The sequence below is a fragment of the Pogoniulus pusillus genome, chromosome 26 (assembly GCF_015220805.1).
Source record: "Pogoniulus pusillus isolate bPogPus1 chromosome 26, bPogPus1.pri, whole genome shotgun sequence".
Taxonomy (NCBI): Eukaryota; Metazoa; Chordata; class Aves; order Piciformes; family Lybiidae; genus Pogoniulus; species Pogoniulus pusillus.
The window spans coordinates 16,384,327-16,411,895 of NC_087289.1; the positions used below are offsets into that span (position 1 = coordinate 16,384,327).

At 44.2% G+C, this 27,569-nt stretch overlaps 1 protein-coding gene and 2 non-coding genes across 9 annotated transcripts; all 3 read right to left on the reverse strand.

The window, feature by feature from the left end:
- Window positions 1-3,387: 3,387 nt before the first annotated feature.
- Window positions 3,388-27,546, reverse strand: ATG16L1 (autophagy related 16 like 1). Of its 7 annotated transcripts, none has more exons than XM_064165299.1 (19): window positions 27,285-27,546; window positions 25,970-26,063; window positions 23,798-23,903; window positions 22,269-22,342; window positions 21,815-22,066; window positions 20,901-20,966; window positions 16,686-16,775; window positions 15,899-15,955; window positions 15,653-15,700; window positions 14,865-14,967; window positions 12,388-12,493; window positions 12,203-12,273; window positions 10,524-10,595; window positions 7,553-7,673; window positions 6,630-6,735; window positions 6,024-6,173; window positions 5,586-5,633; window positions 5,173-5,274; window positions 3,388-4,809 (listed from the first exon to the last, which is right to left on the reverse strand). In XM_064165299.1, the coding sequence occupies exons 2-19, from the start codon at window positions 25,990-25,992 to the stop codon at window positions 4,716-4,718; spliced, it is 1,689 nt and encodes a 562-aa protein (XP_064021369.1). In that variant the 5' UTR covers window positions 25,993-26,063; window positions 27,285-27,546; the 3' UTR covers window positions 3,388-4,715. The 7 variants fall into 7 exon arrangements, with proteins under 7 accessions (XP_064021369.1, XP_064021364.1, XP_064021362.1 ...); XM_064165294.1 differs by lacking the exon at window positions 27,285-27,546 and adding an exon at window positions 26,929-27,229 and having other exon boundaries at window positions 16,686-16,772; XM_064165292.1 differs by lacking the exon at window positions 27,285-27,546 and adding an exon at window positions 26,929-27,228.
- LOC135187233 (small Cajal body-specific RNA 6) lies at window positions 11,594-11,854 on the reverse strand. Its single transcript, XR_010307251.1, has one exon. It is a non-coding gene; the product is annotated as a small Cajal body-specific RNA 6 (non-coding RNA).
- On the reverse strand, window positions 14,388-14,658 carry LOC135187231 (small Cajal body-specific RNA 6). Its single transcript, XR_010307249.1, has one exon. It is a non-coding gene; the product is annotated as a small Cajal body-specific RNA 6 (non-coding RNA).
- Window positions 27,547-27,569: the final 23 nt, after the last annotated feature.

A 27,569-nucleotide genomic window follows, 5' to 3' on the forward strand; every position in this document is an offset into this window, starting at 1 on the left:
AAAGGAAATCAGGGAATCAACCAGGTTGGAAGAGACCTCCAACATCATCCAGTCCAACCTAGCACCCAGCCCTAGCCAGTCAACCAGACCATGGCACTAAGTGCCTCATCCACTCTTTACCTGAACACCTCCAGGGACGGTGACTCCACCACCTCACTGGGCAGCCCACTCCAATGCCAATCACTCTCTCTGCCAACAACTTCCTCCTAACATCCAGCCTAAACTTCCTCCAGCACAACTTGAGACTGTGTCCCCTTGTATTGTTTCTGGACGCCTGGGAGAAGAGACTAATCCCCACCTGGCTACAGCCTCCCTTCAGGTAATTGTAGACAGCAATGAGGTCAGCCCTGAGGCTCCTTCCTAGGCAAATACTTTTCTGCTCAGAAAGCTATAGAAAATGTAAGGTAGGCATCATAGAAACACTTCTGCACATTAAGACTTTCTATTTTTACAAAGCAGAGCTAAGTTTTGCAGTGCTGGACCGGGTCCCTTCTCATGTGAGCTGCTCTAGGACTCTAGTTTCATTGCTGCACACACCTCCTACTCTACTGCAGAGACAAACAGATCAGCAAATAATGTTAAATACCTTGCTACGCTCCCAGTGCCACAGGACAAAGATCTGAACTCCTGAACTACTGAAGAAAGATTAATTCCCCACGCATCCAGGTCCTAGGCTTCTTTGCACCTACCAGTGGGAATCACTGACCTCTTAGCAAAGAAGGGAGACAATTTGTAGGGGATTTGAGCACACGTCTCTAGTTGCGTCCATCCAGGATTTCAAGAATTAATCCTCCTTCTGCAGGAGTAAATATTGTACCAGTGCTAAGATTCAACTGGAAAGCCCTTAAGTCAGCAGCATAAAGCATTACCTAAGGGAGCTCAGATAGTCAACGGTCTAGTGTCATACTCAAGGCTTTGTAAGACGACAGACTTAGGATGGTTACCGAAAGCGGCTTTGTCCTAAAGCTCTGGTATTTCTCTCCTGGGGTTGACAAGCCATGGGGGCTGAGAAGAGGCTGACTGGACAAGAGCCATTTATGAAAAAGGGAGTTTATACAACAGCAAACCAAGTCTTTATAAATCAATGCCCTTGTGAAGAACTACCAAACACTGAGGACAATGCATTATGCTCCTCATCACTGAGGTTACTGCTACACGAACATGCCCTAGGCATACTGATGCAAAACAGCACAGTGCTGGGTAGAACATGAACATCTCCCTCCCTTTACTTATACCAGGGCACAGTATCCAACACATGAGAAGAGATTCCAATTGATTTTTTTCTGTTGATAAATGTCCCAAGAACAGGTTTTTTTTCCCTCCCCATGAATTTGGTCTTGATATTGCATACAATAATATATGCAAATTTTGACTTGCAAGCTGCATGGATTGGCTTGCAAGCTGTAGCATTCCTCTGGGCTGCACCTGAAAGCAGAGGAACACCAGTTTGATCAGAAAGATGATGTGACGTCCTCTCCACTCACCAGCCTCCAGCTCAGGCAGTCTTGCAGTCACAATTCAAGCCTGCTCTTCTGCAGTCACCAACATTTAGCTGACTCTAGTGTGACCTGGGTACACAAAGTATTCAAACCAATGAACACAGAGTGGTGCTCCTCTGCCTTCAGTGCTGATGAAATTTCAGCACTATTTTATTAACTGGAGCTGGGTTTGGAGAGCTTAATCATTCCTGCCCACTCAGCTCTGGCAAACACAAGCCAGCCACATGTCTGTATTGCTGCAGGAAAACTCTGAACCTGGCAGTAGGAAGAGATCTCTGAAATCAACTCACAAATTCAACCCCTTTTATTCAGTTGTACAGTGCAAAAGCAGAGGAGCTAGCTAGCTTTGTGAAGAGTTTGTGCTGCTGCCACTGCAGAAGTATTAGCTCTTTAGGAGAGGAACAAGGATTCCTGTTACATCCACTACTGCCCTGAGGGCCTGGGAAATCTGGGTACACACACCCTTCAGAGGGGCTTGGGAGAAGCTTCTCCAGAACACATGCTACCTAAAGCATCCTTGTCCAGAGAAAGATCCTGGCCCCCCCTCCACCCCCTAAACCATTTGAAAGGCAGCTTCACCTTTAGCAAAGAGTGCACCTGCCACTTCTGCACAGTAGGTAACTTCAGCTTATCTTCTGCAGGTTGAAACAGAAAATGAGGTAACGAGAATTTAGAACAACAGCAAAAAAGAAAAAAAGCTGAAATTGGCCACTAGAATTTCCTATGTGCCTTGCTGCTAAGGAATTTTAATCTTAAAATGCTTAAGGTCTTAGCTAGCCATTACATCCTTGAGCATTAACCTACTTTGTAACAGCACCAGCAGGCAAAACAACTCCTTGTGTAAGACGTGTCCATGCTGTAAGAAAAAACACACTTAAAAGTGACTAAATTATAGACATCCTAAACCCATTTTGATCCTCCTCAGCAGAGCTTGCACAGTTTATTACATTGATCTCCCAATAATCTTTCATCATGCTGACTTGTCATTCAGTGAGCTGCTTTTCCACAGTAACCAAGGTGACCTGGACTCTCAGTAGGTGCCGTTTCAAGAGGGACCTTTTGTCACAGCAACAGGTAGAAAGAGAAATATCTTTAGATATGCTTCAGAATGCCAATGGGAATCTCCCCCCCTTTTTTTTTGTGCTACAACTTCTCACTTCCAAGAGCTGGGCAGGCAGTTTCTTTTCTTCAGGGATCAGAAGGGTGGTCAGTGATGGCTTACGTAAGAAATCTGTGCGTTAGACAGCTGAAGGCTTTGCTTGCTGCAGTAAGAACCAGCACAGTATACTCAACAAGGGTTTGCCTGCTTTTGAAAGAGATGTGCAATTCTTATTACTGGCTTAACAACTTAACAAGGGAGCAGTCAAAGTATCAGAGCAGAAAAAGGCAGTGTGTAAAATACAGACACTGATTTCCTCACTTCAGTAATCTATCCAGAACATCCAAGAGCATATCGACCTTTCAAGGACAGAGACACTTGTTTGACATGTTGAGGGTGACAACACTGGAACAGGCTGCCCAGAGAGGTTGCAGTCTCCTCTGGGGACATTCAAAACCCATCTGGATGAGTTCATTCCTGTGCAACCTACTCTGGGTGATCCCGGGGGTTAGACTAGATGACCTTTTGAGGTCCCTCCCAACCCTTACCATTCAGTGATTCTATGAAGCCAGTGTTCCTGAGACAGGGCAAGATGAGGTCTTACCTAAGAGCATTACCCTCTTTTCCCCTCTACACCAAATCCCACACTGCATTTGAGAACAAATCCGGAGTTCACCAGAAAAACTGCAGAGAAAAACCAAAAACCCCCATTTTGGGTCCCCTGCTTTGCTCATTCAGGCCAAGATCTCACAGACAGACACAAATAAACGAATCAGAGCACTGTGGGGGTTTAAAAGCAGAACACAGGTTTATTTACAATCAAGTTCTTACGGGCAGCTGAATAAATAAAAACTTTGCCCCATATACTCTAATTCCCCCTCTGCAGAAAGTGCCTGAATGAAAGGCTAGGTTAGGGAGATGCTTGTTACAGCAGCCACCCTCTAATCCAGCTCCTCCAAAGAACACACTTCCCTAGGAAAACATTACCAAGAAAGAAGAAAATAAAGTGCAAATAAAAAGGCAATAAAACGCTGGTGGCTTGTCTTGAGGCCCAGACGATGTGGAAAGGTTTGGCTGGATCAGGTTGTGCTGGGTAGCTCACACCCAGCCATACGATGGGTTTGGATGCTTGAAGAGAGACAGAGCCAAGACACTGCTCCATAGCACAGAGGGCTCCAGCACAAACAGGAATATTGCACATGTGCTCAAAAAAGGTGGCGAGTGGCCTGGAATTGCCAGCACCAAAACAATGGATTCAGGATTTAACCCCACTGCTCTCTCGTGTTCTATTGACAGCTGCTGGGACAGGACGGATGAACAGAAAGGGGGACCAAAGATCTATACTCTGGTACTGATGTCACAGTATGACTACATTCTCCTCACAGCAGCACCTCAGAAGTTAAACTTCTCTCTCCTCATACCCAGTAACAAACTGTCTGTGGAATAAAAGATTTAAAGTCTCCTGTTTTGTGACACCCGAGGTGTTGAAGGGCATTTTAACAAAGGGTGAAGGAGTCCTGAAGAACAGATCATTGCCTTAAGAAGAGATATGAACTGGGCTGGTAACTCAAGGCCAGAGCTGCCAGAGCCACAGGAGTTCCAACACTTCACACTACTGCCTAGGACCTGCCCAAATTTCAGGATCTTCTCACCCCATGCCTGAACTAGGCCACAAGAACAGAAGACAAGAAACAGAACATGAATTAAGTCAACATACACAGTAACTTCTTTCCAACATTTCCAACTCAGAAGTGTAGATACATTTGTGTGACAGGGTATTTGGCACAGCTGTCTGGTGAGGAATCCCACTAGTATCTTCAGCTGCACTTGGTGCATAGATACTGCATGTAAAGGCATGACTAAGTAGCATTCTTCAACCAGAACAGCTAATCCCTCACTGAGTCCAACTACCACAGTGCAATTACAGCCATAAGAAGTCTTCAACTCAGGCTCCTTCTCCATTGCTTTAGAACTTCCCTCTGGAAAGCGAAGCCCACGCGCTTGTTCATATCCCGACTCAGGATGGATCTGGGCTCACGTCTCCATTCTGCTCAGCCACAGAGCAGCACCACCATACACAGAGGCACTGGATGCTCTGTCTTTAACCATCTGTCCAGTCAAAAATCCGACCACAGGACAGCTTTGTTTCCTTTGTCCACACTGACAACATGGGCACCTGCCGGTGACCACGCGACTGCATTGATAGGAGAACTGAAAGGGAAGTCAGGCACATGTTTACAGAAAAGCCACATTCCACAACAGCACTTAACACTGGCACAAAATGGTACAGTGCTCTATCAAAGGGAAAACACTTCCTTAGCTCTCTAGACTCAGGCTTTTAATAAGCATAAATCTTCAGAATACATTAAATGCACTTTATTAGAATCCCATCTCAGTTTAAGAAGTTGCACAGTAACCAAGCTGGCCATAACTCACTCTAGAAAACACAGCCACATGCACAGTAAAGACTCTTGCAGAAGAATGGAAGTTGCAAAGCTCTACAATTCTTTCACAGCTAAGCAAGATTAACAACATAGATCTCTGCTTTAGATTATATGGCCAGCTTCTCCTCACCTGTGATGCTTTGCAAGTGTCCTCTCCAATTTCCCAGTGAGCACATTCCAAACATAGAGGGCCCCATCAGCTGAACCAGCAGCCACATAGTTACCATCAGGGCTATGAGATCAGAGAAGAGAAGATGCAGAAGGCAGAGAATAATTTTCAAGTCAACAGTGTGGCAGCACACATGATCCCACTCGTAACTTCACATTAAATAGTCTTTCAAGAATTGTGTTACCAGCAGCTAACACTAAGAGGTGAAAGCACTTTGAAATCAGAAAGCTTCCAAGACCCTAGATCAACATCTCTGTCTGGCCCAAGAGGCCATCTTGGGCAAATAAAACTGTCCCAGTTTTTCTAGTTAAGTATAAGGAATTACTTTTGCTATGGAAAGATACATCAGGCATGTTGCTTTCGCCTGACCTTACCTGAACACAACTCTCGTCCAGTCAGAGCCACATTTGAATCCCTGGGCACTGAAAAGGTAGAATTGGGTAACAGTGAGTTAATTTACAGGAGACTTGCAGGTTCACTAAAAAGCATGGCAAGGATGGAATTCTATGTGGTTCACAAGAAGCTTAAGAATCCTTTTATCACAACTCCCATTTCTTGTACAGACCTCCTCGATTTCATCAGAAGAAATTCTTTCCTTTATGCCAAAGGCTTCTAAGCTAAGTCACCCTCTTTGAAGAGGTAAATGAAAAGACTCACCGAAGCAGAGCTTTACTGTTAGACTCTAGAGAACTTTACTACCCACACAGAAAAGTTAGGAGACTGCTCTCTCCAATGAAATCACTTGAGCACCAGAAGCAGCCCACGATCTCAAGAGCTGAAATTCACAATGTTACTGTGGAGAACATTCTCACCTGAATGTCTGCTTGACAGCACCAACCCGCAGATCAACGATCTTCAGTAGATCATCACGGGAACAGGTCAAAAGCTCTGTTCGCTCCGAGTTCAGATCCAGAGCTGTGATTCTTCCAAGCAGCTCCAGTTCTTTTACTATGCTTTCAGTCCTAATGACAACAAAAAAGAGAGAGGAAAAAATAAAAAATAGGCCAGGGTCCAGAAGCCAAACCACTGAATCAAAACTTTGACTTGCTCAATGTGAAAGAAAAGGAAAAGCATTACTGGGTAATTCTCATGTTTCGATTCTTTCCCAAGCCAGATCTCACTTTGTGGGTAACTTCTCCATCCAGAAACGAGATACTACTTTCTTCACAATCCCACCCTGCCAAAAGGCAACTAACATCCAGAAAGGCAAATACTGACCAATGCAAAACATTTACAGAGGAGTAGACTGCCTCTGCAGAAACAAACCAAGAAAAGCAGTAACAAGAGTCACTCTCTATGGCCTCCTAGAATGCTCCTAACAGTCTCATTAAGGTCAAGATCAGGAAGAAGAGCTCCGTAGTAGGGACTGAAATCTCACAACCACTTTTACACCACAATCTCTTTTGAAATAATTTTACCTGATGTCCCAGAAACGAATTTTCTTATCAAAATGTCCACTCATGACACATTGCTCAGTACATACGATGTCATTGCAGCTAGATCCTGCAAACACTGTTTTTATACCTGAAATGGATAAACCAACAGTGATGCACTGAAATTTGTGCTGTATCAACTGATGAAAACAGAGAGAAAATAATCACTATATTCCACACACACTGCAGCCACAAAGGCAGTGCCCAAGGAGAGCTCCAGGGAGGACAAACTCTGTCTTAGAATAATCCTGATTTAAGTCTTTAACAACCTCTCTGCCCTTCCCAATCTCCTTTGCTGTGGCTAATATCCCTTAAAATGCTTCCATGACAGCTGCTTTACTTCCACTTTGTATTTAGACAACCATAATTTGCTTGTTAAACAACATGAAACTGTCTCCTTGGCCAATGTTTGTAGTCTGGGTATCAAGGTAACCTTGAACACCAGCTTCTCTTTCACTGCAAGCAGGTTTAAGAGCCAACAATAGGAGAAAAGCCAAGGAAATAAGAAGTTTCTCTCAAAATCCAGATCCTAGCACTTCCTTCATTTAGTACATTTCCAAGAGGCATTTCCATCCACCTTAGGGTTAAAAAACTCTGGCCTGGCTGAAAGTTTTCAGTGGAAGACTAACACACCCACCCCCAAAACTGGTAAACAATACTCACATAACACAGCTGCTGTTAGTGTAATAGCATTAACAGTGTTTCCTGCATACACATGATTGCTTATTCTTGTTTCAGGTAACAGGCAGAAAGGAATCAATTACTTGAGTAACAAGGGAAGAGATGGCATGGCTGCTAATTTTTGCCTTCTTAGACTAGCAAGAAGATGAAATAGTCTAGCTGATGTCAGACTTTCATTCAGCAGAAGCAGAGAACACAGATGAAAAGACAGAAGGTAGTTTCCTTACAAACTTTACTGCGGAGGTCCCAGAGCTTGAGGGTCCGGTCGTGGCTTCCCGAAACAATGCGGGCATTGTCCAGCAGGAACTTGGCTGATAGAACTTTACCACTGTGACCTGTCAAGGTGTGCTGAGGAGGAGAGATTTATATGGTAAAACTGCACAGTTTTGTCTGAATCCTCTTCTAATAGCTTACTAGTTCTGCTATCACAGTATCATCAGCGTTGAAAGAGAACTCACAGATCATCAAGTCCAACCCTTTAGCACAGAGCTCAAGGCCAGACCATGGCACCAAGTGCCACGTCCAATCCTGCCTTGAACAGCCCCAGGGACAGCGACTCCACCACTTCCCTGGGCAGCCCATTCCAGTGTCCAATGACTCTCTCAGGGAAGAACCTACTCCTCACCTCGAGCCGAAATTTCCCCTGGCACAGCCTGAGGCTGTGTCCTCTTGTTCTGGTGCTGGCCACCTGAGAGAAGATAGCAACCTCCTCCTGGGTGCAACCTCCCCTCAGGTAGTTGTAGACAGCAATAAGGTCTGCCCTGAGCCTCCTCTTCTCCAGGCTAACCAATCCCAGCTCCCTCAGCCTCTCCTCGTAGGGCTGTGCTCAAGGCCTCTCCCCAGCCTCGTCGCCCTTCTCTGGATACGCTCAACCATCTCAATGTCCCTCCTAAACTGGGGGGCCCAGAACTGAACACAGTACTCAAAGTGTGGTCTAAAAGTGCAGAGTACAGGGGCAACAGCTCAAACAATCTTAAATTTCAGTTTGTCTATGGTACCACTTGGAGAAAAAAAAAAATCAGTTACAATGAAACAGAAATCAATGCTGAGTAGGAGTGCTAAGTACCAGAGTTCAGCCTGAAGCTGGGAGACACTGGTTACCTCTGGCTGCAGCTACTCAGAATTTGCAGGGTTTCCTCAACTCTCCATGCACTTAAGTTTCATGGACAGAAGGCAACTGCAACGTGACTGTGCAGGAGCCATGAGGAGGATGAAGGGTTAAAAGCATGCTGAAAAACAGGAATCGTGTCTTCAGGACTTGATATTGAGCTTCTCTCAAGAATACAGCAAGGTATCTAGGTTCAACTGTCGTAACATCTCCATGCCTGAAAGCTGGGATGATCAGATTTCAGAAAAAACTCCCTGCAGCAGTTTCTTTGAACTGCAGGGAGAGGCTCTACGGGGCTAAGAACATGAACTCACATTCCCTTCACATTGCTGAGTGTTTCTGTATCAAATCACAGAACAGATAACAAGTAACTGAGCTGTGAAATAGAAGAGAAAAATCTTTGAGTTATAAGTTAGATTTCTAAAAAAAAAAACCCAACCCTAAGGATTAGCAAATTATACAAAGCAATACAGGCTTGGGAAATAAACAAGAGTCCTCAAGAACAGAAAAGAAAGTAGCTAAAGTCTGGGGAAAGAGCTACCTTGATACACAACGAATTCAGAAAGAACAAATCATTCCATAAAGACCACTCAGTCTTAAGAAAGGACATGAACTCCAGAGAGGAGGATCTAAGCTTTCACTTTGCATCTCTCTCCTGCACTTGCTGCAGAGCCATTATATACATGTATTTGCATTTACTAGGTGTTTTGAGGCAAAATGTTCACCCTCACTGCATCCATACTACATATTCAGCACAACTACCAGTCTAACAAGGTCACACCTTGACTACTGGGTTCAATTTTGGAGTCCTCACTGCACAGAAAACATTGTTGTCCTGGAGCATGTCCAGAAGGGCAACAAAGCTGGTAAAGGGCTTAGAGAACTTAAGCAACTGCAGTTGTTTAGGCTGAAGAAACAGGGGGTCAGAGGAGACCTCACTTTCTGCAACTGCCTGAGATTGGAGCCAAGTGAGTGTTGGTCTCTCCTCCCTAGTAACAAGTGACAGGATTAGAGGAAACTGCCTGTAGTTGCACCAAGTGAGGTTTAGATTGGATATCAGAAGAAACTTCTTCCTTGAAAGGGTTCTCAAAGACTGGAACAGGCTTCCCAGGCAAATGGTTGAAGCCCCATGCCTGTAAGGGTTTACAGTGGGCAGAGATGTGGTGTTGAGGGACATGTTTTGACACCAGATTTGGTGGAGTTAGATAAAGGTTGGACTCAACCTTAAAGGTCCTTTCCAACTGAAACAATTCTATGATCTGTTTTATCTCAGCAAACACTGAATGCACTCACCCAAAGCCAGCAGTCACCAAGGACAAATAAAAACAATTACAGGAAGATACCATGAAGCCAGGTAGATACCATGAAGCCAGGTAGATACCATGAAGCCAGGTAGATACCATGAAGCCAGGTAGATACCATGAAGCCAGGTAGATACCATGAAGCCAGGTAGATACCATGAAGCCAGGTAGATACCATGAAGCCAGGTAGATGTTTGCACAGTAACCTTTTGTAGTGAGTAATCTATAGTTTGTTAAACTTTTTTCACTAAAATTCATCTAGTAGTTGATTTTACAGCCAAAGAGAAGCTGCAAAAGAAATTATATTCTCCACATTCTCTCCTCCTAAATGAGGCCTGACATCTCCACACTGAGAACTACAATACAGCTGTAGGTTGTAACTGACATACAAAGTGTTAGAAGATTCAAAACAAAGCAGCATCTTTGTCAAATAAGAAGTTGAGGAAGAATGTACATAGGCATGTTAATTATAAAAAACCAAACTCTCAGAAAGTTGAAAAGGAACCTTTCTTTCGGTCAATAAACCACGAATCCTTTAAAGTAAAGCTAAGTGTTGGAGAAGAACATGAGTATGAAGGAGTTGGGAGAAGAGGAAGAATCTTTCAAAAGTCATGGAGAATGAAATACTTAGGCTTGCTGACTTGAGAAGCTACACTCTTTCTATGAAGACCCTGAAGAGAAAAGATCCTGCTCCAGAAAGTGTCCCTAAATGCCCAGCTTCCAAGATTGCCATGCCCCCAGTAGGCAAAACCAGCAATTCAAGACAGAAATAGCCCTCAAGAAACTCACCCGTAACCGATTGTCATCGACCGTCCAGATTCTGCTGGCAAAGTCATTTGAAGCTGCTAAGAGGTAAGAACCCTGCAAACACAAGAATGATTTGAAAACTGCTTCTGCAAGTCACTAAGCATGTTAAACTCCAAAGCATTTCCAATAGATCATTACAATCATATCAGTGCTGTATTGCCAGGGGAAATAACCCAAACCCAAAAGTAACACAGACCAGTAATGAAAGGTAACAGCTTTCAAAGAGGCTTTTCCTTCTCACTGAAACAACAGTGATTTGTAGAATTGTAACTACAAATGAAAGGAATAAAACATAACCAGATTAAAAAAAAAATATTTTTTCCCTTTCTGTTGCAGTAAGGAAATGGATTCCAGTTTAGACTTATCTATCATGCAGTTTTTTTCCACTTTTTTGATTTTTCACAGGGAAAAAGCACAGCATCATCTGCTCCTACTGCTTAGAGGGGCTCATTCTACTCTGAGGTCTAATTCTTGCCATTTTCATTAAAAATCTATCATTTCAAATGAATATTCCAAAAACTAAGTATATCCAAGGGGAGAAATTGCCTTGTTCATGGCCTTTGGCTTAGGGCTCTTTGAATCATCCATGATGGAGAACGGACACAAGATTCATTCTTGCACTCTTGTCCATCTCCAAAGACTTCCCTAAATCCTGAAAGGCCATTATCATAGAATCAAGCAGGTTGGAAAAGACCTCCAAGATCATCCAGTCCAACCTATCACCCAGCCCTATCCAGTCATCTAGATCATGGCACTAAATGCCTCATCCAGTCTCCTCTTGAACACCTCCAGGGACGGTGAATTAGAAGCTCACTTCAGGCAGTTCTCACCTCAAATGTTTTCAAGCAGCTTGCAAAAATCAGGGCTTGCTAAAGTCAGCTTTTCCTACAGATTAATAGTGCCAGCAAGCCTCTAATGAGCTGGCCAGTATCCAAAGGCAGCATCCTTTTGAGTGTGTACCAATAGAGTTTAGCACACAATCTCCTAATGAAAGAAATTATATCAGCTTTGGTCTATTGTCTATGCAGTACAAAGCACTGTGGTATGGAAGAGGTCTCAGCAGAGAAGTCAGATCACACGTCCAGTGTAACAATCCAAGACCCCAAACTCCTTCAAGGAAAACTGTTGGATGCTGATCTCAGTCATGTCTCCAATGCTTCAGGTTAACATGAACTGACCACATCACAAGTTATCAGCAAACACTCTGCCAGCCACACCATTACTGTGTTGTGACTGGTGAGAAACTGCTGGGAGAAAAGGTCATGGAACTGCAAGTCCTGGGTAATCAGACCTTTTACTATTCATCACAGACCTCAGAGCACTTACAGAAAGAAACTCCACAAAAATAAAGCTTCAGTATATGTTCTGCTTTTGTGCTGTTATGTCAGCATTAGTTAAAAGCTGAAGAGTAATTCCTTACTTCAGACAGCCCCTAACAGCCAGCCTCCGAGCTGTGTATCATCTCTCCAACTGTAATGCAAAGATGAGAATGACAGACTGCAGTGTAGCAAAACCTTTGGTAGAACTTTTAACTATTTGCAGTTACTCCCATAAATACTTTGTCTCGTTTCTTACATAACTTTGCCAAGGGTTAGAATGGAAATTAGCAGCAAATTCATTTACTGCAAATCACAAACAGTGATTATTACACAGATACTCACAGCGCTGTCAAACTCTATGCTTGTAATCCCAGCGTTACTACCAGAGAGGGAACCCTTGGGCTCACACCTATCTGCACAGAGGAAGAAGAACAAAACTTAAGCAACCAATCAGAATAGGTCACAAACTGAACCATAATATGAGTTTGTTAAACAGCCCATCATACCCCAAAGCAAAAAAAGTTTACCTCCCAAGACTTCCCAAAGCTTAACCCTGCGGTCCATGCCTCCTGTTGCTAGTAACCGGGAGCCAGGGCTGAACTGCACTGCATTCACTTCCCCATCATGTGCATCCTGAGGAGTGGGAGGAACAGAACAGCCACCCAAAATGGAATTAGCATAGACCAAACCCCCAGAGACCAGAAAGCTGTAGAACTTAAGAGTTACATACAACCACACAGTATGTAAGAAACAAAGCCACAGACTGAAACTCCTCTACAGTTGATATTCCATAAAGAGAGCAAAAAAGATTGATCCTCATATAAAGGCAAAAGCAAACTGTGTGAACAAAAACACCAGCAAGGGCTCAACAGAGATAAACTGCCAGAAGTCCAACAATGCTTCCTAAGTTTATGCTGTACAAGGTAAGGCTTTTAAATTCACACCAGAAAAAGGAAAGGACAGGAGAGAAGACAGGTGATATGCTATAGAAGGAAACTAACTTTTCATTCCTCCATCTAGAGCCACTCATGGAACATGATCCAATCAGTTCATGAAACCACAGAACACTCAAGTCAGGCTTGAGTTAGGAAAGTCTGCTAGAAAACAGCATAACATATTAACTGCATTCACTTAGCGTATTGATGATAACACAGTTTTACACTGGTGATTAAGTAGTACCAGCCCAACTGTGATGGTGTCTTAGACACCTTAGCCTTAGGCTGTGTGTGGCTCCTACCTGCAGAGGCAGTGACCATGTACCTGCTTTCTCAGCTCAATATTTTGAAGCTTGTTGGCCACTTAGTGATTCTTAACCTTTTAAAACCTATGAAAATGTTAAGATTCCTTCCTTTTCCCCAGCATTAATTTCATGGCTTTACATTACTTACCCACACAGTATTAGCACCACATTCTTAATTCATTTGTTGCATTCCTTTTAAAGTATTTTCAGCAACTGCACTTTCAAAGTCAGTTTGCCTGGAAAACGCATTTTTCTGAAACTTGTTGCTTGAACTTGGTCTGCCAGCTCATATTTAGGGGTCATCACACTTCAAATCTGATCTTTCTACAAGTGCAGAAGAGCCATTCAGAACAAAACTGGTCAAAGAATGACAGCTGAAGTGACTACCTTCCCAAGCTTGTTCTACTCATCTCTCCAGTGAGCCCAGTCTGCTCCTTCTATCTACCAAACCTCTGGCAGAGTCCTTGCATTCATTCCTGGCATGCTCTGCTAGACCTAGACATTTCCTCATACTCTGGGCTCCAAACACAGGAACTCAACACAGATCATCTCCAGAAGGAATACATGGATTCCCATAAAATTAGCTGGGACTTTTTTCCTTCTAATATTGCAGGGCCATGCACACAGAACCTCCATACTGCCAGTCTGGCAGTGTTACTGCTGTAGTTGTTCCTACTCCTGCTGCAAGAGGGGCAACTGGAATGGGGCAGCTTTCCCTGCACTGCCAAGTCAGCATAGTCTACTGGGGTTTGCCTCTCTATAAGGGGAAGATAGGGGCTGCAGTGCTCTTGGAAGTTCAGGTGACACTGCAGAAGATCCAGAGAAAGGTGAAGACAACTTAAGCTCTCACAGTTCTCAGAAACCTCACATACACAGCTCTGTTTATGGAAGTAGTCAGGATTAGCTGTACATAGCCAAAGTAGAGAGACTATAACATATCAAAGCCATGAACATCTCTGTCTGATGCTCCCCATTCAAGTCAGCTCCAGGCTGTTAGGTTATGACCCCACCCTCACTTAGGGTAACATTACTACTCCCTCCAACCCATGACTGCCAGTAGAGATGATGGGAAGAGGGCAAGCTAGGAATACACAAGCCTCCACTCTGTTACCCAGATGAAATGTTCATGAATGTCTATACTGAGAATTTGAGTGCCTGAAAAAGCTCATGAGGAATGTTAAAATGAGTAGCTAAGTTACAAGACAATTTACAGCAACCTTTCATTCAAAGGGCAATGCCCTTCACAGAAACCTAAGTTTGACTTTAGTGTCAAAACAACACATAAGAGGTCTCAGCTTGAAAACTTTAGATCACACACAACAAATGAAGACACTCCACTACCACAAGCTCCTCTTAAGCAGTTCTGTTGGATGGCATTCAGTGCCAAAACTCCCTCCACTATGGAGAACTGGAACTGAATTAATCCCAAACTGTCAGCAATCTCTTCCTCAGTCATAGCTCCACTATGGCATGACAGAATAAGGACTGCTGGGAGCCAAGAGGGTAATGGAGTGTATTTCCCCTGTGCTCTCAGACCTTTTACTACTCATCATTGACCTCAGTAAGATAAACATAAAGCACATTGGCTCCAAGAAGCAATTAGGCTAAAATGAAATAGGATGAACCATGTTATCAAATTACAAATTCCCTCTTGTTTGACCACGTTGGTAGAAAGTTTGGGGAGAGTTTCTCACACAGATAGGATTCACTTCCTCTAAAGACAGTAAAAGGAATGGTAAATCTGAGAATCTCTTCCATACTTACAAAGACACATATGGCAGTAGTGGGCACTCTCACTTCTTTACTGGCACCAGAATGTGGCTCTACATTATCCTGGGGAGCAGGGAACGAGGACAGAGATCGCCTCCTGACATGAAACGAAGGAGATGCATTTTAAATGAGAAGTGAATGCTGTTTCTCTTAAGTTCATCCAGATCTGTAGCTGTCACTTAGCTATACTATACAGCAGTTAAAACACAGGGGAAAGAGTGTAACTTTTTTGTTCCATCTTTCAAAAACACATTTGTCATGTAACACTACATCTACTTGTTCACTACATGTTTCATAGTATGCCAGTTCAGTTACCTGAACAGCATTTTAGAACAGGGCAAAGAAACATGGCAACAACTGCAGCTGAGTTCAGCTGGAGGGACTGTGACTCCATCACTATGTCTAGGGAGACTCAACACCATTGCAGCACTTTATTCCAGACAGTAAAATGCTCCATTCAAAAGCTTCTTTTTTTACCATTTAAAGCAAAGATCATTCACCTAATGCACAGCTTAACTTAGAAGACATTGGCTCCACTCTGGATACTTAACACAGAACCCAACATCCTACTTAACCCTATTAAAGGAGCAAAGTGCAGTGGAAAGTAAGAGCAAACCTCATGTATTCTCTCCACAAAGAGAGATTCATAGCCTCTAACTGCAGACAGGTTCTAACCAGTGTTACCAACATCTGAAATCTAATCAGGACAATGCAGCTGGGTTCCGTGTTACTTCAATGGGAATACATTCACATGCTGGACTAAAAGCAGATAATGTTTTCACCTGGCAGCATCAGAAGATTGATGTCCCAAAAGGGGAGACTCAGACAGACTGGAGGGAAAGGTCAGAGGTCAGCACACGGCAAGATGGAAGAAACAGGAAGTTGAGGAGAACAAAAAAGAAAAAAAAAGAAAGGCAGAAGCTAGAAGAAAGGCTGAAATTATCTGTTTGTATTCCCTGCATCATCAAGGTTTTGGTGTACATTGAAACCAATATACAAAACAAAGAGGTGAAAGTGTTCTAACCTACCCAAAGATATTAGTGATAGAGTCCAGAAGGCCTCCAGCTGGTTGGGAGAGTCGCTTACTGAAGGAGGGGAGGACAGGTTTAAACCTGGTGAACAGCTTCTCCACACAAAGATCAATATGAACACATAGCATAGCAAAAGGACTCTGTAAAGGCTCCCCCCACGCTGCAGACCCAGTCCGAATACAGAAAACACCAAAGGCAGGCATGAGTTCAAAAGGCACTGGTAACTACAACTCAGAACATCATCTGGGAGTGAACTTTCTTCAGCTTCCCTTGACTTCCACCCTCTGAGTTACTGGGTTCAGACCCGACAGTCTGCCAAATCTGAAGTTCCAACCAAATGAATCCTGGCTCTTGCAAAACTGTCTCTTACTTTCCACTCACTGCTGTTTCAAAGTAAGAAAAAGATGCATTTTAGCTAGATGAAGGCTGTTTTCAACATTTCAGCTCAATGAAAAACCCCAGTTGTTTGCAAAGTCACACTGCTATCCTGTATAGCAGTAGTGGCATAATACAGCAGGTACTGTAATAGCCACGTTGCTGTCTATCCTCTTCTCAAGCCTTTACTTTTAAGATTAAACACGCATTTCTCAGATGCTACTGCAATACACTTAAAACAGCAAAGGAAAAACAGCACATCTGTAGCACTGTAACTGAATGCACTATATCAGCTTCATGCCCAGTCAAAGGCAAATAAAAACCTCCAGTAACATCCCCAGCATTGTTCTGACTCTTATGCCCCTTCTTCCTCAGTGACATGGCACAAAAATCTCTTGGTCCTACCAACCTGGCTGTTCGGTTCATATTTCGCACTGGAGATGTCTCCTCAGCTGCATCAGAGGTTTCATCTGCAAGCACTTCAATATCATCATCCCTGCTGAAATGAGAGAAAACACCTCCTTTTCAATCAGGCACAGCTTCCTAAGGAATCACCCAAACCAGCTCTGTTTCAATGAGACAGAGCTTCCTACAGAAATCCCCCACGGATGAACTGAAGGGACCACACTGTTCAGGGTCCGGTAGTGTCTGTGCCCAACCCCTGTCTAGGCTAATTTAGCTGCAGTAACCTCTGTGCAGATCCAGACAACACAAGAACTAATCTGTCATTGCCAGAGAAACTACATTCAACATACAATACCTGAAAACAAGTACATGCCCCAGCTCGATTTTGGTTTTCAATTTCCAGCTGTCAATTGCACTCTTCACTGACAATGGGGCTAGAATTCCCTCTCCCTAAATTTACCCTACTTCCTCTCCTGATTCTCTTTGCTACAAGCATATTTCAGCTTGCAGTACTACATACAGCATACAATGATCTGTATCTATCATAGCTCAGCAAGACTTGAGAGGGAATTATATTTGCTAGAAGTTACAGAACAGTGAAGCATGTTTGAGTTACTGCAGCCCCAGTGATATCCTATTTTTTACAGGAACTACTAAAAAAGGCATAAGAGTTTGAATTGTCCTTCTTTGTTCACACAGATGTCCTGATTACTTCTATACTGCTGTACTTCAGGTGCTGCTCCTTAAGAGATGTTTTAATTCACATTATTGAATTGTTAGAATAGAATCATAGAATCATTGAGGCTGGAAAGGACATCTGAGATCATCAAGTCCAGCCAATGACCTAACACCACAGTATCAGCTGAACTGTGCCACATCCAATCTTCTCCTAAAGGCCTCCAGGGATGGTGACTCCATCACCTCTCTGGGCAGTCCATTCCAGTACCTAATCACCCTTTCTTAGGAAGAACTGCTTCCTAATATCTAACCTAAACATCCCCAGTGCAGCTTCAGATGATGCCCTCTTGTCCTGTCACTATTTGCTGGGAGAAGAGCCCAACCCCCACCTAACTACAACTTGTTTTCCGGTAGTTGTAGAGAGCATTAAGGTCCCCTTCATGTCTCCTCTTCTCAATTGTTGTGTATAACTGAACAGAAGTATGAGGTTGATGCAAAGATCAAAAATTAATCCAGCTAGACTACTCAGCTAATGCTAAAAGGGTTTTTCCTCCATTAGTCAGCATGGGTTCTGACAGTCTAATTTTTTCTTCCATGGCATTTTTTTCTCCACAGCCAGTTTTGCAGGACAAACTATATTTAAACACACTCTATCAACTGAATGTCATTTGACACTGAGCCAGCAGTGTGCACATGCAGCCCAGACAGCCAACCATGTAATGGGTGGCAGCAAGAGCAGTGTGGCCAGCAGGGCAATGGAAGTGGTTCTGCCCCTTTGCTCTGCTCTTATCAGACCCCACCTGGAGTCCTGTGTGCATTTCTGGAGCCCCCAACACAAGAATGACATGGAACTGTTGGAGTGACTCCAGAGGAGGCCATGAAGATGATGAGGGGCTGCACTCCCTCTGCTATGAGGACAGAGTACAAGAGCTGGGGCTCTGCAGCCTGGAGAAGAGAAGGCCTCAAGGAGATCTTATAGTGGCCTTCTAGTATCTGAAGGGGACTACAGGAAGGCTGGGGACTGTTGACAAAGTCTTGTAATGAGAGGATGAGGGGTAATGGGTTTAAAGTGGCAGAGGGGAGATTCAAACTGGATGTTAGGAAAGGGTTCTTTCCAGTGAGGGTGGTGAGACACTGGCACAGGTTGCCCAGGGAGGCTGTGGCTGCTCCCTCCCTGGAGGTGTTCAAGGCCAGGTTGGATGAGGCTTTGAGTGTCCTGTTCTAGTGGGAGGTTTCCCTGCCTATGGACATGACTGAACAGAAAGTTTAAATTCAGCATTTAAGTAGCAATGAACATCAGATAACACTCAGCTGCAAGGGGACTGCAGAGAATAGGACCATTTTTAATTTCTCATTTCAGAGTATAGCTGCCCTTTAGGTTTTAAAATTTTAGGGCACAGTACACATGAAAAGGCATGATCTTTAAGACCTAAAATTTGAGTTACTAAAACTGTATGCAGCACAAGAATTTTCCATGTTAACATTTCTCAATCAAATACAAAACTCAGGGTGCAGTCCTTGAAATGCTGCCATTTTCCCCTTCAGTAATTAGCACATTTATACAGTACAAATGAAGAAATTCAAAAGAAGTATCCAAAACATCTGTGAAGCAGAGTTTGAGCAATTTACAGAAGCAGTAATTTTCTAGGTTTAAATAGGCTTCTTTAACTTCTTAATAGCTCATATCAAATTAAACAGTGAGACCATCACTCACAACACAAAAGGAAGTCAAATAAGCTGTTGTGCTACAGCTTCCTCTGAGCTCAACTCTAGAACAGAAAGTCTTACTTTGGACAATAGGAAAAAGCTTAAGATGGAAAGCAGCAACAGGTATTACATGTGTTTCCTTTCTCATCCCACTATTATTGTAGACTTTAACATTCTAAGATCTACCATGTCCTGTTCAATATCTTTATTGATGATCTGGACCAGAGGATTGACTGCAGCATCAGTGGTTTGCAGATGACACCAAGCTAGGAGCAGGGATGGAACTGTTGGAGGGTAGGAGAGCCCTGCAGAGGGACCCTGACAGACTGGATTGGTGGGCAGAGGCCAATGGGATGAGACTGAACAAGGCCAAGTGCAGGGTCCTACACTCTGGCCACGAGATAGGTTGGGCTGGATGATCTTGGAGGTCTTTTCCAACCTGGTTGATTCTATTTAATCACCACCCAGGAGTAAAGACAGCAGCAGTACAAGAGACTATAGAGATATTTCTGATTTACCAGAAAAACTAACTGCATGCCTATTTTTTTCCCCCTTTGGAATAAATTTCTTCCAGTATGGAAATGATGAATACACTTTCACCCATCTTAACTCACTCAGCACCTGTTCCTACAGAAAGTCTATGAATGTGTTTTGTAGTCCAACACTTAAAAAAGGCAGGTATCTCTACTATACTGTTTCAAAGTATCCCTACTATACTGTTTCACAATGGAGAACTATTGTGGAGATCAGAGGCACCACATAGCAAGTGTTTTTAGACTGAGATAATGACATACATTCACTGTATGACCCACTCGAGATTTTCAGACTACACATCTATTTCTAGAACGCCTTCTTCTGTTCTTTTTTTATGTTACTCCAGAATTGAAACACTTCTCTACATCACCAAATTTAGAAATACAAAGATATCTGTTGGAAGGTAAGAGAGCCCTGCAGAGGGACCTGGACAGGCTGGATGGGTGGGCAGAGGCCAACGGGATGAGATTTAACAAGGCCAAGTGCAGGGTTCTGCACTTTGGCCACAACAACCCCAAGCAGTGCTATAGGCTGGGGACAGAGTGGCTGGAGAGCAGTCAGGAGGAAAGGGACCTGGGAGTACTGATAGATAGTAAGCTGAAGATGAGCCAGCAGTGTGCCCAGGTGGCCAAGAGAGCCAATGGCATCCTGGCCTGCATCAGGAACAGTGTGGCCAGTAGGTCAAGGGAGGTTATTCTTCCCCTGTACTCAGCACTGGTCAGACCACACCTTGAGTACTGTGTCCAGTTCTGGGCCCCTCAATTCAAGAAGGATGTTGAGGTGCTGGAACATGTCCAGAGAAGGGCAACAAAGCTGGTGAGGGGCCTGGAGCACAAATCCTATGAGGAGAGGTTGAGGGAGCTGGGCCTGTTTAGCCTGGAGAAGAGGAGGCTCAGGGGTGATCTTATTACTGTCTACAACTACCTGAAGGGACATTGTAGCCAGGTAGGGGGTGGCCTCTTCTCCCAGGTAACCAGCAATAGAACAAGGGGTCACAGTCTCAAGTTGTGCCAGGGTAGGTCTAGGCTGGATGTTAGGAAGAAGTTCTTCACAGAGAGAGTGATTTCCCATTGGAATGGGCTGCCCAGGGAGGTGGTGGAGGCACCGTCCCTGGGGGTCTTCAAGAAAAGACTGGATGAGGCACTTAGTGCCATGGTCTAGTTGATTGGTTAGGGCTGGGTGCTAGGTTGGACTGGATGATCTTGGAGGTCTCTTCCAACCTAGCTGATTCTATGATTCTATTTGTCATGCATCTGCAAAAGACTAAAGCAGGAAGTGATGAAGGAGACTACATGCTTACGGTTCAACTGGCAGGGGCTCTTTGGCAGCTTCTGCTAGCTCCTTCTGCAGCCTGGCTTGTCGTCTCCTAAGAGAAAGCAAGCAAAGTGATTTTGAAAAACGACCTTAATCCCACTCCAAAGATTATCAAACCTGTGCAGAGTAAACTTCATAAGATTTAAAAAAAAAAAAATTAGAAATCAGACCACTGCCCTAATTTTGTCCTGCTTCTCAAGACACTGAGCGCAAGAGAGGCAATTTTCTTGCTGTGAATAGCAACAGACAAGATCAATCAAAAGAGGCAATAAGGCAAAGTTCACCTACAGCCTTATGTAAATGCAGATTTGCTTGAAGTGGGAGAGCTCACAAAAATAAGAATTGTGTTAGTGGAGATAATACAAAGCTGCCAAGTACTGAGACCACGGCTCTTAATCTCCAAGTATTGTTAGCTGCAATATAAGGTGAAGCAACTCAGAAGAAAAAGTCTTATTTTGCAAGAAAAAAGCAAAGTACAAACTTATTTTGCAAGTTAAACATAGCTCAGTCTCATGGCAGCTGCTCCTTTTAGTGGAATATAAAGCACCATTTAAGTATACAAAAGGATAAAACTACTAGTATCTAGGTGCAATATGAAGAAGTCCTAATCTAATACCAGTAAACCCCCCCAATTTCTATCTGATGTATGATCTTTAGCCCATAGTTCAATATTGTTCAAGAAACAAAAGAGCATGTTTTATTCATATAAAAGACAAGAACTCTTTCACAAAGCATCTGCCTGTGTTGGCCAGAAGGAGGAACACAAAGTTCAGGACACTCATTGTGTTGTGCAAAAATACAGAGATCTGAGATCATAACTCAGTCTGGTTTCACCCTATGCACTTGCAAGCAATGGGAAATCTATTAGGAAGCAGTTTAACCAAGAGGGGTCAGTCTCACCTTGAATCCTTTTCATTTTCTGCATTCAGACGATTGGCTTCTTGTGCTTTCTCTGCCATCCAACGTGAGACCAGCTCCTGGTTGTCTTCAGTAGTTTTCCTCAGTTTTTCCTCCAAGGCATTGAAGGTGATCTGGAGAGCATCATATTCATCTTTCAGTGTCTGATTAGCTCGCTCAAGATCTTGCAGTTTGTTACGCAATTCCTGGCACTCTGTTTCCAATTCAGAGATCTTTTGCAAATACTCTGCAATCCTGGAACGGCACAAAAGAGACAAAACAATGAGCATTTCCCTTGGGACCTACACGGGCTTCTTTGTGCTATTTGTACAATGCCCAACAAAGGCGTTTATAGCCCATGGCTAGAACTCCTAGAGACTATTACAGCACTTATAAATATCTTAACCAGATGTCTGGGTTTCATACCAGCCACACAGACGAAACAGCTCCTACTCACTTTGCTTCATTCATCTGCATCTCTTTGTCCTTCTGCTGCATTTGGTTATTCAGATCAATTACAGACTGGGCCAGCTAGGGAAAGGAGAAAAATCACATTACAAAATGCAAGAGTGACAGCTGGATAACACACAGTGAGCAGCAACCAGCAACAGTACAGTTTGATCTAACAGTGCAACTACGAATTATGCCTTTCAGATCTTTTGTAGCTTGCTAATATAGATCTATTTACTGGCCCTATCACACAGGTCATACTATCAGGGGAACCCAAATGACTTGTCAAAAAGTTAACTGTCCTTTCACATCTCACTTCCTTCCCTCAAAAAGTTTCAATAAAGTCACATCAAACAGAATCATATTAGGAAGAATGTTTTTTTTTGTCAACAACTTGAAAAAAATATAGAAAAGCTGCTAAGTGACACCAACAAATGAGTACTAACAACCATGCAGCAAATCTCAGCCATTACAGGAGACACGTACCTTGCATACTGTAAACACAGGCTTCACAAAGAGTGTTCCCACCAAGACAAGTTGCTGGTGGAATCTCTCCATTGTACAGGAAATAAAGGCAGAGGCCAACACTAAAAAGCTATTGCTGTCAGCTCATAGCTGCTCAGCCAGTGAGCCCCACAGTGTGCAGAGCTCTAGCTGCCCAGGGGGAGGGAAGAGTTTTGAGAAGAGCATCTGCCTGGGTAATGGCTTAGGCTACTTATCTGTGGTTTGGCTAGGCAGTGTAGACCTTCAATTAAAAGCTGTTCCCCCTTTAAAAAGGCCAGAAGTACTGACACTGGAGTGTGCCCGCAACTCCAGTGAGGTGTGATCAAAGGATAACATTTTCCAGGTCACTCCCGCATTTTCCCTCTCTGCAGTGCTGTTCAGGTACTACTAGCTCCTGGCCTCACCCAACCCATGCCTGTGGGCTATAAAAAAATAACTGTGCCAATGAAGCCTTCACATCTTCCTGTGCAAAAAAATCCTAGAATAAAATGCATATGGTATTTTTTTCCTCCCTTCAGGGTCTAAATCTCATAGTTTACAGGACTCCTAGACTGCATACTGCATCTACATTGCACGGTGTTAGACTGTTCAGTCTAACACCATGGCACTCTCAGCCTTTGCTTGTGCTTGTTTTGCCTACTTTTTTCTGTCAGTAGTCCTGCAGAATCAGACGAATGAAAGTACACAGAGCCACCTATTCTCTCACTCATTCAAACACTTTTCAGTGTAGAACCAGCAGTCAAGTGCAGCTCCAATCTGCACTGGTTCCTTCATCCTCTAATAAATACACTTAGATCTAAATCTAAAATTAAGTGCTGCTTAAAAACCATGCTATGCTGACAATGTAAGCTCTTACCTCCTAAGTTTTAAAAACTAACCATGTCTGGTTTATTTTAATCAACAACACAGGGAGCTTACTAAGACTGTACATGAAATGAGGAAAAACAACGATGAGTAAGCTGGGTAAAAATTAAGGTCATGTTCACAAAGGGTTGCATACAAACCATGCAGAACAAAAGAGGACTTTCTAACCTCGCCACGTTTCTTATGAAGTTCTGTCAGCTCCTCCTGATGCTTTATCTTCAACTGTGCCAGCTCCTGCAACTGAGCATCATTCCATGTTCCATCATGTCCTGGACTGGAGTTTGGAGAAAGGAGATGTCTAAGTATAATCCAATTGTTTCTGTGCCTTTGACATTCCTCCTTTGGATTTTCTCTACTAAACCACAGCTAGCTCCCCCACAACACACTTCTTGACAACCAAAACATTGTAAACACAGTCAGTTTACTAAGGACTCTTTCATCTTTTTGTACATTTCTGAAACAGAATTCAAATGAAAGAGAACTTGGCCTTTGCTTAACTCTGCATGAAGAAGGCAATCAAGTCTTAAAAGCGCATTCTCCAAATTCTGGAAGAACTACAAACATTTTGCCACTCCAAAATTGTTTTGGAGTGTGATGGTGGACCTAGAAGATGCTAGCTATCTAGAAAGAGCATAACACAGGGCAGAGAAATCAAAAGCTAGGGAACTAAGAGTATGTTCCCAGGCCTTGGGGTTTATAGTCCCAGTCACTTCCCTGCTGCCCTATGTTAATAGTCTTCTCCATACATCAGCACACATTTTGCCTCTCAAACAGCTATGACTGAAACAACTGTCATTCATGCCTTTGAAAGCACAGAGACAAGAACAGAAGTATTTTTAAAGCATATAGGCACATAATCACACAGACTTCCAGCAAGCTCACAGCTGTATTTTAAATTACAACATTTGTCACTATTATACCTGACAAACAGAACAGAGTAATTGCAAGCATGTGCTTCCGTAGTCATTCTGTGCTAGAACAGTCCAGTGGGAAACAGATAATGCACCAAGAAGCTGAAAGGTCTCACAGCGAGAACAGCAAGTTAATGCTCCTCTCAAACCCAAGCAACATCTCTTTGAACTAATGATGTTCTAGAGGACATTCCATTCCCAAAAACCTCAGTCCAAACACAGCCAAGTCCTATGATACCACCCAACACATGCTGTAACTTTGGCCACACGTAACTCTGCAGCCAGAACTAGGTAATCTTCCTTGGCCTTAAGGTAGTAAAAAGAATTCTTCTTCAGCTATCTAGGATAAGAGAATTAATTCTGTTTCAGAAAATTATCATATACTGAGGACAGTATCAAAGCTCAGCTTATTATTTACTTTGAAGATGCTGTTTCCGTGCATTTCTTCTCATTCTCATCTATCCCAGCTTCACCTTTTAAGAGCAGGTTTCAATTAGAATGAATTCCCATAAACTCAAGGTGGGTTGAGACAACTGCAGGCATCAAAAAGCATTTGAAATCTTTCACATGAATGTTAACTCCAGCCTGCTGGCCAGACACTGACATTTTTTCTGCAAAATCATTCCTTGCCTTACTAGTAATGGCGCACAACAGGCTTGACTATATTTATGTTTTGTATCTCAACTAGACATACACATAGTTTTGCAAAACAAAACTTGAACAAAGGAATTAGGAAGCAGTTCCCACAGAAGCAGGAAAACTTTCGAGCTACTTAGCCCTGACTTTTCTTCAGTTACACAAAGAGCAGAGTCCAACAGCCTTTACTGACTGGGATTCAATGTCCAGACAAAGGACACATTGCATATTGGTTTGCTGTGGATTCAAGTGCCAACTGAAAAAGCAGCATGCTATTCTCTGCTTTGAAAGGAAGTTTGCAGAAAAGGTCCTGCTAAAAGCAGGCAGAAGACATTTGTTTTAGCATGTGGTGCTTATTTGGGACACTGAATCACGACTTTTGCCATTCTCCTCTTCAATGTCAAAACAGAGATGAAGAGAAATTAAGGTATCAGATTCTCCCTGCATTGCAATGCTTGTAAGAGTAAGTAAGTTCAAGAGTCCTGTCGTAACTATTAGGAGTTAACACCAGGCATTACAAAGCAGAAACCAGAAGCTTCTGGTTCACCTCCACACCCTGAACTTGTGATAAATTAATATCTCTGCAAAACTAACTTTCTGCCCTGTATGCTGCAAATGTATTGAAGCTGTATCCTTAGATACAATTTATTTTTAATTGAACATGTTTTCCAGTTTGCCTTATTATTTGGTTACTGTAGTAACCTAATAGTTGTTTGAGTAATGCATCAAGCAATGGTTTAGGGCACACTGTGCGTGACAGACAGCTGACTGACAGACCAGGAATTTTAAATACCTCATCTCATGTCGGCTCTGCATCTCATATTTTTCTGCTTGAAGTTTATCAGCCAGCACTGCATGAAGGTCTGATTTCTCTAGCAGCTTGTTATCTGAAAGGGGAAAGAACTCAATGAAGAAGATAACCAAAAAGCAAAACCAGATTCCCACCCTCTTCTTCTACCAGCTAAGATCTGGTATCTTTAATTATTCAGGCACAGCCACACATTACTGTAAGCCTCCACCACAACAGTGTGCACTCCTCTTTGATGTCAGCAGGCCAAGGCAGCAGAGTTCCCAAGAATTCCTCACTAATTCAGATGCTACGTGGAACTGGTACCACAGCAACTCGACAGAGACTTCCCAAGTGTATTACTATCTGCGATAAGAGAAAGTGATCAGCCTCTTTGCAGCTCCTCAAAAGACGGCAACATGGAAAAATGATCTGCCCCAGAACTGGTCACATCCAACACTACCCAGTTCTGCCGAGATTTGTTTGCCTTTCCCTCCCGTAACATAAAGTAGCTCACTGTGAGCCAGCAGCAACATTAGGTGACATCCCCGCTCCCCAGGCCCGCACCTTCCATTTGCTCCTGTCACAGCTGAGGCAGAAGCACGGGTAAGAAGCACCGGCTAGACAGTGCCGGCTCCTGAAGGGTTCTCACTTCTGCAGGAGCCAAGCACACGGACAGCAGCACTACTGCTCTCACCGCCACAGCCTGAGCGAGCACCGTGCAGGCAAGCTAGAGACACTCAGTCAGCGGTCACAGCCAATTCTGGTTATCCTGGCAGATAACCGAAAGCAACAACCAGCCTCCATTTGTCCGAAACCCCGGCGGCTCCTCTCGCTTCTGACAAACCTCTTCCAACCAAAAGGCCCTCAAGGGGCCTTTACCGCGGTACTTCTTCCACTTTCCGAGGAGGGAGGTAAAGAAACCCTCCCGTGGGCCTCGATGCCCCTCGAGGCGATGATCTTACACTGTCCAATGATCTCCTCGAAGGCCTGCCGCTGCAGCCGATCCCGGCGCCGCAGCTCCGCCGCGATGTGCCTCTTCCACGGGGGGAAGCCAGCAGCGCGCAGCCCCGACGCCATCTCCGCGGCGCAGCTGGCAGGGGCAGCGGGGGCGAGGGCGGCCCAGGCCGCGGCCCGCGAAGGGCGGCCGAGGGGAGGGGCAGGCGGGCAGCACGGCCGCGGGACGGCGGGAGGCCAGCGCCCGGCCCGAGCGCGGCGGCGGAGAGCACCCGCTCAGAGGCAGCAGCCGCCCGGCGCGGCCCGCAGCCCACGCCCCACGCTGGCCATGGCGCCGCGGCCGCGCTCCGTCAGGGGCCCTCACCTTCCGCGGCGCAGCTCAACAGCGACAGCAGCTGTCCCGCCACCGCCTGTCCCCACGCACCCAGCCCCGCCTCCGCAGACTGCACCACGCTTTGTCCCACGCCAGGCAGCCCCCTCGGCAGAGCCGCACTGCAAGCCGCGGCTCAGTGCCCCGCCGGCCGAGCGGGCGGGCAGGCAGCCGCCTGAGGGGAGAGGGCTTCGCGCCGCGCCATTTTGTGCCCTTCCCGGAGACGCCTGTGGCGGCGCCGCCATCTTGAGAGGGGCGAGGCTGTCAGCCCGCCGCGCC

What these genes read in the sequence shown, in the direction of transcription:
- ATG16L1 (XM_064165292.1), bottom strand. Translation starts at nt 27,043, where the DNA reads ATGGCGTCGGGGCTGCGCGCTGCTGGCTTCCCCCCGTGGAAGAGGCAC. An exon ending in GAAAATGAAAAGGATTCAAG is followed by an intron (nt 20,967 to 21,814) that starts GTGAGACTGACC and finishes GCTTTCTCTTAG; the next exon opens with GAGACGACAAGCCAGGCTGC. An exon ending in ATTCGTTTCTGGGACATCAG is followed by an intron (nt 6,174 to 6,629) that starts GTAAAATTATTT and finishes TGTTGTCATTAG; the next exon opens with GACTGAAAGCATAGTAAAAG.